We start from the raw sequence: 10,772 nt of genomic DNA, 5'->3' as shown, positions 1-10,772 counted from the left end.
TGTCTGTAAAATGGGGTTGTTGTGAAGATCAAATGAGAAAATATATGTAAAATACGTTACATATCTTAAAGCCCCATAGAAATGCTAGTTAATAATGTTACTGATAATAATTACTAGCATTTATATAGCTCTTATTAGGTATTAAGGCACTTTACAATTATTCCCTCTTTCGATCCTCACAACAACCCGGGGAGATAGGTGCTATTGTTATCCCCATTTTATAAATGAAGAAACTGAGGCAAAAAAGAGGTTAAGTCACTTGCCCAGAGGTCACACAGCTAGTGACAGTCAGGTCAAATTTGGACTCGGGTCGGGAAGATTGGCCCTCCATCCATTTTACCACCTCATTGCTTAGTTGTTTCAGTAGTTTCTGACTCTTTACGACCCCATTGGGGGTTTTCTTGGTAAAGACACTAGAGGGGCTTTGCCATTTCCTTCTCCAGGTCATTTTCCATAATATAATATAATATATATAGTCTACTCTAACTGGTCTGCAGGAGAGCCTGATTGATTACCAGCCTCTGCTAACTAGAGGGTGCCGGTTAACCTAAGATTCAGCAGTGGAAAGCACGCATGCTCAATAGCCAACTTCTAGCAGGAAAGCTTCAGTTGATTAGCATAAATTGGCCCTTCGCTTCAAGATAGCCAATAAAAAGTCAGAGTGATAGTGATTGACAGCAAAATAAACGCCAAGCGGATTCGGATTGGCCAAACGCACTTCATGGGAGGGGCTTAGGGGGGCAGGCCTCCAGAAAGGTGCGGAATGTAGTGGTGGTGCTGGTTCCCGCGGCTGGAGCTCCTCCTGCCTCTCCCGGAGCCATGTCCGGCGCCAAGCGGCAAGGTGAGGAGAGGGCGCGTCTCCAGGACTTCCTTCCGGTGATCCAGGCGTCCGTGAGTCCCGTAGGAGGACCCTGGCCCGGGCTGTTGGAGGCCGGACCCGCCCGCGGCTCCCCGCCCGGGCCTCGGCTGGGTTCCCCGGGAGGCCCTTGGGGCTGGGCGGGCAGCTTTCCCGCCCCTTGGGCAGGGCTAGGAGATGTCACCGGGACGGGCCGGGACCGGCGGGAGGTACGACTGCCCCCCGGTCCCCCGCTGAGTCCCAGCACCCAGCCCCTCCCCAAACTCCACCTCTCACTCTGTCTCCGCCCCTCATTCCCGTCCTCACGCCCTGGACCTTTCCCTACCCCCCCACAACAGGGGTCCAGCTCCTTATTTCTCGTCTTTTTCTCTCCATCCCTGTGCTTTATCCCATGTCTGGTCTGGTCATCTTCCTCATCTCTGACCCTGCCCCTGCCCCCCCACTGTTACCCTCTCCCCCCTCCGAGACCCCTCTGTGGATTCCAATTGTGCTCTTCATCTTTTTCCGAACCCCACCCGTAGGCACCCGTTCTACTTACATTTCTATCCCATTTTCCACTGCCAGGACCACCCTTCCTCTCCCCGCTTATGTGAATTATAAAAACAAAAGGAATGGTGGGAGTTTGGGTAATTTAGATGCTGATAGTATTGGGCATTAAAGGAGCTATCTCCGCCCTATAAATCACCAGATTATAAACTCCACGTGGGCCGGAACAGCTTCTGTTCTAAGCTTGGATCTCTTCACACTCCTCCTCCATCCCTCTGATGCTTAGGCCAAGATTCTTTACGCGTTAAATGCTTGGTTAATAAACGTTTGTGAAATCAGTTTATTAGTGCCAAAGTGGAATGGGCCAAATTCCTAGGTATTGACTTCCTCATTGCCAGAAGGACCACTGGTCAGAGACGTTGTAGAGGAGATTCTTGTTCATAGGTCCACCAGCGCCAGCTGTATTGAAATTCTTTCCTAGCCTCAAGATTCTGGGTCTCAGGCCATCAGGGGACTTTTCTGAAGATAGCTGCAGAGCTCCTGGAAACTTCAGGGAGGTTTTGAGAAACAAAATGTAATCTTGCTTTTTATCGCCAATAGAGTAAAGGGTCTCTCTTTTTCCTCTTTAAAAAGTTTTCTGAAACTACCTAAACACTCAAACTCTGAGGTCTAAATATTTTGGTTATGTGATCATCTTTTGAGATAGAAAATTTCTGCCTTGATCAATATTTTGAGGAGCAGCTACAGGTTGGAGGTTATAACAGGAAACTAACAAAGTTTAAATACAAGATGTAGTAGTATGCTTTTATCTAAAAATTACCTTTTCTTTCTGACCTTTAAAAATATGGCTGTGAAATCCTGTTTGAGAAACAGAAATAAATCAGTGAATTTACTCTGGTCTTTTGAGATTGAAGTGCCATAGAGATAGTACGTTAAATATGAGACCGTCATTGGGGATGGAGTCATCCCCAATAAATTAAATCTCCCTTTTTGACCCTTTTCACTCCACTACTTCCCTATCATGAAGAATATTACAGGTAAGCAAAGGATAATTTAGTCATACCAACAGTGATTATTCAGAAAAGGGCTCATTCATTCAACAAACATTAATTTCCAGTAATTAAAAGGTATAAAATGGTTTCTTTGGTCAAAATTATTTTCAAATAGGAGAAGGGAGGATGAGGGATATTGAAATGGGGAGGTTGGAGGAGATACAACTAATAAACAGAAAAGTAAATACAAAATAATTGAAGAGAGATCATTAATGGATAGGGGAAACTGAAAAAATTTCTCAGGTAAGAGATGACACCTCTGTCCTATCCAGGGGTGCCTTGAGGCCACCTATGGCCCTCTTGGTCCTTGGACTGAATGCAAACTTCACAGAACAAATCCCCTTAACAAAAGGATTTGTTATGTAAAATTTAGACTCGCTCAAAAGACCACACCCAAGGACTTAGAAGGCCACTTGGGGCCTTGAGGCCCCAGGTTCCCTACCCCTGCTTATGCTGATCCTTAAAGGAAAATAAGGTTTCTGAAAGGTAGAGATGAGTGTAAGGACAGTAAAGTGTATTCTAGACTTAGGGGCCATCCATTGAATTCAGGAAATAGAAAGCAAGTCATTTCATCTAAAAGGTAGAGTACCTGAAAAGGAATTATGTGAAATAAATCCAGAAAGGTAGGCTGGAGCAAGATTACAAATTGCTTTAAATGCCAGGCACAGGAGTTATGTTTTATCCTAAAAAGAGAGACTACAAATACAGAATCCTATTTGGAAATTGCTATAATAAGGTAGACAAAAGGGAATAAGAGTCTGAACTAGGATGGTCACCATATGAGTAGAGAGGACAAGTATGAGATATGTTGTGGAGGTAGAACAGACTTTGTAACTGATTTGGAAGTGTGAAGGAGAAAGAAATAGGCAAGACTGATTCCAGGTTTAGGAATTGGGTGACTGGTGGAGGATGATGATGGTGCCCTCAATGGAAACAGTAAAGAGTTCTTTTGATTACTGCTCTATTGTCATCTGTAAATTTAGGTCTTTAAGCATTTGAAGGGCTGTGGTTACAGAAAAGAGATTGCTTGGCTTAGCACTTGAGGGCAAACTAGGGACTATGGGAGAGAGAGAGAGAGTTTGGCTCAATATAAGGAAAAATTTCTAACAATAACAGCTGTTCAAAAGTAGAATGGCTTGGCTTAGATTACTCATAACTGGATGTTTTCAATACCTGATAGCTCTTTGTCAGAAATTTAGTATGTATTTAGGGGGAAAGGGGAGATGGTTCCTGTTCAGGATGGATTGAACTGAATGAGATCCCTTCCCATACTAAGGGTCCATGAATATTCTTCAAAACCACGACAAAAGCTGCAGTGTAGAGGCTTCTAGGCCATCATTGTATTTCCAAAGGGAACAAAGGGAAAAGGTCCAAGGGGAAAGTGTACCAGTCACATATAAAAGAAACTCAGATGCAGAAATCTCATCTAATATGCATGTTATATAAAATATGTATTTTACATACAATAAATGAAAGGAGAGTTTCCTTATATAAATGCAGCAGTATCTAAATAGAGGGATACTGGTAGTCATCTATTGTAATACTTCAATGGATCTTTGATCTCATTGATGTGACTATTCCTTTCAACAATGCAGATCACAATCCATGGGACTCCTATGTCCTCCCATAGTCCATCACAGCTCCACCCAACATACTTGAGGCCTTTCCATGCATTACCCGATATTGCTTGAATACCAGGGGAGCATGGCTATAATTTATCCCTTGTTATTACTACTTGACCCCTTCCCTGGTGATACATCTCTTTGATGAAAAACTGCATTTCTTCTGCTCAGGTTTTTATTCAGTGAACAGACACTTACTGATAATGTCTTCATATCCTATTTATGCACTATACACTTTTCCATTGATCTTTAAGTGACTTATAAGTCCTTTTGAGACTGTGGTATTCTATTACTCACAGGGAGTTAGCATCACCTGAAGAATTTTGATTTTAAAATGATGGTCCTGTAACACTACTTTCAACTCTCTGGAGAACTACAAACTAGGTGCTGCTGGGAGTGGGGAAAGATCAAGGGAAGAAAGGTAGAGAGAGACATGAAGATTGGTGCTGTTAATGAACTGATGTAGCCTGGAACTTTGTGCTATTTGACCAGAGAAGATGAGGAGAGGATGGCACTGAAAGCCTTAGTTATGTATTGGCTGTCATTAGAAAGTAGCCCTTCCTTCATTACAGCATTTTGTTTATAAACACAACTTAAAGGAGGTGCTGTGTAGGGTGAGGAAGGAAATGGTACTTCTGTTGCTATGGGGTTGAGCTTTGACTATGGAACTAGTGGAAGCAAATGTGTACATGATTGGTATTGACTGAGAGAACTGGCCCTGCTGGGGTTATAAGGATGGAATGGTTTTTTTGAAGGAGGGTCCTAGAATAAGATGGGGATCCACCTGGAAGCTTCCCCCTCATCCCTAGCCCCTTTCAAAATGCTCAGGAGAGAGCTGAATCTGAGACATTGAATTCAGCACTGATTGAATAAGCTACTCTCCAGTGTTCCATGAGTCCTGAATGATTGAGCGAGGCTCTTCTGTTCAGAGATAGTGCCCTTCTAGACAGCTTTTGTGGCTTATATTAGAGAGGAGTAGCCATGAGAGAGAGAACAAATTGTATGAACTGTCTTCATTAAATGACACTCACATTCCTTCCTCCCCTCAACCTCCTGCCAAAAGTGATAGTTCTTTGTTTCAAGGAGAAGCTTATATTCATTAAAGGAATAATACACCATCTCAAAAGCAACCTTGCCTACTGCCTTTTTCTTACTCAATTCTGGTCCAAAAGTGAAACCTAAGAAGTATCTAAGATCCAAGAGTGGAATCACTTCATCCACATACTCTGTCTAATACTGGTATACCAATGGATCATTCCTAGAGTTAGTTCATAAAACTGCGTATTATAGTGTGGACAGTAGAAAAAATAACATCTTTATAATCACAAAACTGCTTTTGCAATCACTGAATTGTTCAGTGAGAATAAATTCCCACAGTGCTTATTGTTTAACCAAAATCATTGGTTTCAGTAGAGCAAAAGCCATTTTTAAAAGCTCTTCTTCAATAAAGTATCCCCTGTGATTGTCAAAAATTATGATTCCTGAAACATCTTACGACAACAATAAATTTGGTCTACCTTTTGGTTATCAATTATTAAGTGAGGAATCAAATGAGAACATACATGTGGTGCTTAACTGAAATTTTTTGGTGCTGTCATGGAAGATGACCTGTTCTCTCTACAGATACGGAGTTCTTTATAAATGATATTGTTTTGATAGTAACAAGCCATAGAATTTTGCAGAGTCTCTTCAGGAAGGTCTATAATCACTCAAAAGAGTTTGAACCACCTATCCTCATGTGAAAAACCTAGTCTCCTATCTGTATAATTACATTAGAATTTGGTTCAATTCATCAAACTTTTATTACTTCCCTATTATATACAACACTATTAGGCACTAGAGATACAAAGACATGAAAGAAACTGTGCTTACCTCAAAGGTATTAAAGGGGAAATACAACAGAGGGAAGGAAATAAGCATTTATGTAGTGCCTATCAAGTGCCAAGCCCTTTTTACAAATATTTTCCCATTTGATCCTCTCAACAATCCTGTGAGGTAGGTGCTATTATCATCACCCCCATTTTGCAAATGAGGAAGCTAAGGCAAAATAGAGATTAAGTGATTCACCCAGGTTCATACAGCTAGTAAATATCTGAGACAGAATTTGAAATTGGGTCTTCCTGATTCCAGGCCAAACACTCCATCGAAATATAAAATATTTCAGGAGAGAAAGAACATTTATCAGTGAAGAGCTCAAGAAATATCTCTCAAACTAAGCTTTGAAGGAAACTAGTGATTCCATGAAGCAGTGGTAAAGGAAGACTGTATTCTAGGCACACTGAACAGCTTGTATAAAGAAAATTACAAAGCAGATTTTTATCAGGAAAAAGAAAATTTGACATACATATTGGTTACAAGTCAAAATCATTGTTTCTCAGACTTTTTCAATTTATAGCTCTTTTGAATAAAGTAAAATCTGACTGTCAACAACCCCATCTGTTGTAGTGTGCAAATAAAACTAATCAAAATTGATGGCAAAAATGGCATTGATTCAACAAACATTTATTAAATGACTACTTTGTACTACAAGGCACACTAATGTTCTGATGTGATGAGAAACTAATCAGACACACCTGAGTGTGAACCTTCACCTACCTGTAAAACCTAAACTCTTCTTTGCATCATTGAGCTGCCCTGGTGTTCAGAACAAAAAACCTAGATGTCCTACCCATTGAAATAAGAATTGTTTTAAGACCCCAGCATCCCCTGGGTATGCCCAAGTCCTAGGTTTTTGCAGTACCACTTTAGACACCCCTCCCCGCTTATCTTCTATGGATTGACAAATAAGGCTAAGCATATAGTAGGTTCTTAATAAATTCTTGTTCTTTCCCTCTTCCCCTCATTGTACCTCTGGCAGCACAGTGTAGTAAATAGGCTGAGTGTGTATGAATGAATGATTGAAAACAAGGAGCTCACATTCTAATGGGGGAGACAACACACATGGAAGATTTCAGCTGCAAGTCACACCATCATCACCACTTTACCATCCTCTCTCTTCACTCAGACTCTGATGGAAAAAGCCCAAGACCCTGAAACCAGAGCCTTGGTAATATCAAGTAGTTATCAAGTAGGCACATCAAAAACTGGTATGATATTATCCGTAGTAATGACAAAGATCTGTTGCTTTCTGAAAGGCAGCATAAAATAGTAAATAAAAGCTGAGCTTGTAGTGAGGAATATCTCAATCTAGAAATTATAGTAACAATAATAACAATGATAGGTTAAACACTTAGAGAAATACTTCTACAACTGAAAAATTTCTCTTCATGGAATGATAGTAAAAGCTGACAATAATTGTATACCAATGGATTTTTTAAATTTAACTTGTAATAGGAATCTAAGGTCTAAGAGTGGAATCAAAAGGCCCCTTCATGGTCTTCTTTCACATGAACTCAGTCATCCCTATATCCACAAAGAACTATCAAATGGCTTGTGATAGCAATGCAAGACCAGGCCATTGATACCAGAAATTACAGATAAGTTATTCCTGGTTATGTGGGGAAATGGTAGAAATTGTACAACTTGTCACTCTGCAAGCACTTATTAAATGCTTCCTATATGCTGGGCATTGCGCCAAGCAGAATATTTATGAAGAAATGCAAAAGACAGTCTAATATGGGATACAGCATGCAAACAATTAAGTCCAAACAAGTTATGTACAGTATGAATTGAGGAGGTTTTCTTATAGGAAGTAGATTTTAGGTGGGACTTGGAGAAAACCAAGAAGCAGAAATTAGGAAGAACATACCAAGCATGGGGGACAGGTAGTGAAAATGAACAGGACACTAGTGGAAAGTATATAAGGAGCAACAAGAAGATCAGGAGCTAACCTTGAAGTTAATGTTCTGTTTCCCATCTCCATACCTTTGTACAATCTGTTTTTCATTCCAGGAACAAATTTTCGTCTCTGCCTCCTAAAATGCCCATCTTCTCAGTCTCAGCTCTCTACGCACAGCTTTTCTAGATACTCTCCAAATTGTTAGTTTCTCAAATTACTTGTTTTTTTTCTAGTCTATGTGTATGTTTTAACCATTCTAAAGAGAATGTAATCTCTTTAAGGAAGATTGTAATTTTTATGTCATTGTATCTCTGAAATCTAGGATAATGCACACAGAAAGTAGTTAATACATGTTCTTGAATTGAATCTTCATAGTCCAGATTTTTTAATATAAATCTTTTCTAACTAAATAAGAATTCCTCCTAAAAAAACTCAAATTAACAATGAATATAAATGTTTTTCTTTTGATCTTTATACTTTTCCCAAGAAGGGCCTGTTTGTGGGAGTCTGATAAAAATTTTATTTTTATGTGAGTGTTAGGAAAAATACAAAAAAATAGTCATCAAATATCATTGTATTTGTTATAAAGCTTTTACTGATAAGAAGATGATTGTTAATTTATTTGGTTATCTTATAAAGAGCCTTTGAACGTTATTTACTGGAGCCGATGGTAATTTTTCTTTGTCTTTCTGATTAACAAGTTCTTTTTTAGTTTGTGTTTTTGTTTTTAATCCAATGAAATGTGTTTTTTTATTTTTCATTCTTCAGTTTATTTATTTTTAGTTTTCAACATTCATTTACACAAGGTTTTGAATAACAGATTTTCTCCCCATCTCCTCCCTCCCCCCCACCCCAGATGCCATGCATTCTAATTATCCCTTCCCCCAGTCTCCCTTTTGTCACCCGCCACCTTATCTCCTTCCCGCTTACTTTCTTGTAGGATAATATAGATTTCTGTGCCCCATTGCCAGTGTAATTTCGCATTGCATATAAAAACAATTTTTACCGTTTATTTTTAAAACTTTGACTTCCAAATTCTTTCTTCCTTCTCCACCCACTCTCATTGAGAAGGCAAGCCATTCAATATAGGTTATACATGTGTACTTATGCAAAACACTTCCATAATCGTCATGTTGTGAAAGACTAACTGTATTTCCCTCCATCTTATCCTGCCCCTACTTATTCTATTTTCAACTTTGACACTGTCCCTTTTCAAAAATGTTTGCTTCTAACTACCCCCTCCCCCAATTTACCCTCCCTTCTGTCATCCCCCCTCGTAATCCTCTTTCCCCTTACTTTCCTGTAGGGTAAGATACCTAAATGAATATGTTATTTCCTTCTTAAGCCAAATCCAATGAGAGCAAGGTTCACTCATTTCCTCTCATCTCCCCCCTCTTCCCCTCCATTGTGAAACCTTTTTCCTGCCTCTTTTATATGAGATAATTTACCCCATTCTGTCTCTCCCTTTCTCCTTCTCCCAGCATATTCCTCTCTCATCCCTTAATTTTATTTTTTGGATATCCCTTCATATTCAACTCACCTTGTACCCTCTATCTACCTATATCTGTCTATCTGTCTGTCTATCTAGGTATCTATGTATCTAGCTGTTATCTATCTATATTTCCTTCAACTCCCCTAGTACTAAGCAAGCTCTCATGAATTACAAATATCATCTTTCCATGTAGAAATATAAACAGTTCAACTTTAATAATCCCTTATAATTTCTCTTTTCTGTTTCCTTTTCATGCTTCTCTTGATTCTTGTATCTAAAAGTCAGATTTTCTATTTAGCTCTGGTCTTTTCATCAAGAATGCTTGAAAGTCCTCTATTTCATTGAATATCCAGTTTTTTTTCCCTGAAGGATTATACTTAGTTTTGCTGGGTAGGTGATTCTTGGTTTTAATTCTAGCTCTTCAGATGTCTGGAATATCATATTCTAAGCCCTTCAGTCTCTTAATGTAGAAGTTGCTAGATCTTATGTTATCCTGATTGTATTTCCACAATACCTGAATTGTTTTTTTTTCTGATTGCTTGCAATATTTTCTCTTTGACCTGGAAACTCTGGAATTTGGCTACAATATTCCTAGGAGTTTTCCTTTTAGGATCTCTTTCAAAAGATGATTGGTGAATTCTTTCAATTTCTATTTTACTGCTGGTTCTAGAATATCAGGTTAGTTTTCCTGTCTAGGTTCTTTTTTTGATCATGGCTTTCAGTAAGTCCAATAATTTTAAAATTATCTCTCTTGGATCTATTTCCAGGTCAGTGGTTTTTCTAGTGAGATATTTCACATTGTCTTCTATTTTTTCATTTTTTTAGTTCTGTTTTATAATTTCTAGATTCTTCATAGAGTCATTACCTTCCATTTGCTCCATTCTAATTTTGAAGGAATTATTTTCTTCAGTGAGATTTTGGGCCTCCTTTTCCATTTGGCCAATCATGCTTTTTAAGGCATTCTTCTCATTAGCTTTTTCCTGGACCTCTTTTACCATCTGCATTAGTCTATTTTTAAGGTGTTATTTTCTTCAGTATTTTGAGGAGTTTCCTTTAGCAAGCTGTTGACTCATTTTTCATGATTTTCTTGCATCACTCTCATTTTTCTTCCCAATTTTTCCTTTACTTCTCTTACTTGATTTTCAAAATTCTTTTTGAGCTCTTCCATAATCTGTGACCAATTCATATTTTTCTTGGAGGCTTTGGATGTTGATGCTTTGACTTTGTTGTTTTTTTCTTCTGGTGATATGTTATGATCTTCTTTGTTACCAAAGTAAGATTCTATAGTCTGAGTTTTTTGACGCTGTTAGCTCATATTCCCAGCCAGATACAGACCTCTTTGTCAAGGTAGGATTCTGCTTCTGTTGGGGATGGGTGTACTGTCCCAGGCTTCAAGGGTTTTGTTTCAGTCGCTCAGTCCCCTACTGTCTGTGGGCCCAGAGCTCTGGGAGCAGCTACTGCCACTGCTTCCACCAGCCAGTACTTT

General features: G+C 39.1%; 1 protein-coding gene across 3 annotated transcripts in view; it reads left to right on the top strand.

Annotated features, from left to right (window-relative positions):
* The first annotated feature begins 720 nt into the window (after nucleotides 1–720).
* ERICH1 (glutamate rich 1) overlaps nucleotides 721–10,772 on the top strand; it is a 96,323-nt gene continuing 86,271 nt past the window's right edge. For 2 of the 3 annotated variants that reach the window (XM_072634356.1, XM_072634357.1), the window contains exon 1: nucleotides 728–841. Coding sequence is in view for 1 of the 3 variants with exons in the window: in XM_072634355.1 (XP_072490456.1) it covers nucleotides 820–841 (22 nt within the window). In the remaining 2 variants the exon portion in view is untranslated. Of the gene's footprint in view, nucleotides 842–10,772 lie in introns of all 3 variants that reach the window. The other variant, XM_072634355.1, reaches the window with a different exon arrangement.

The sequence above is a fragment of the Notamacropus eugenii genome, chromosome 1 (assembly GCF_028372415.1).
Source record: "Notamacropus eugenii isolate mMacEug1 chromosome 1, mMacEug1.pri_v2, whole genome shotgun sequence".
NCBI lineage: Eukaryota > Metazoa > Chordata > Mammalia > Diprotodontia > Macropodidae > Notamacropus > Notamacropus eugenii.
Note: the sequence above shows the minus strand (reverse complement) of the source record. Positions and strands in the feature narration are given on the sequence as shown.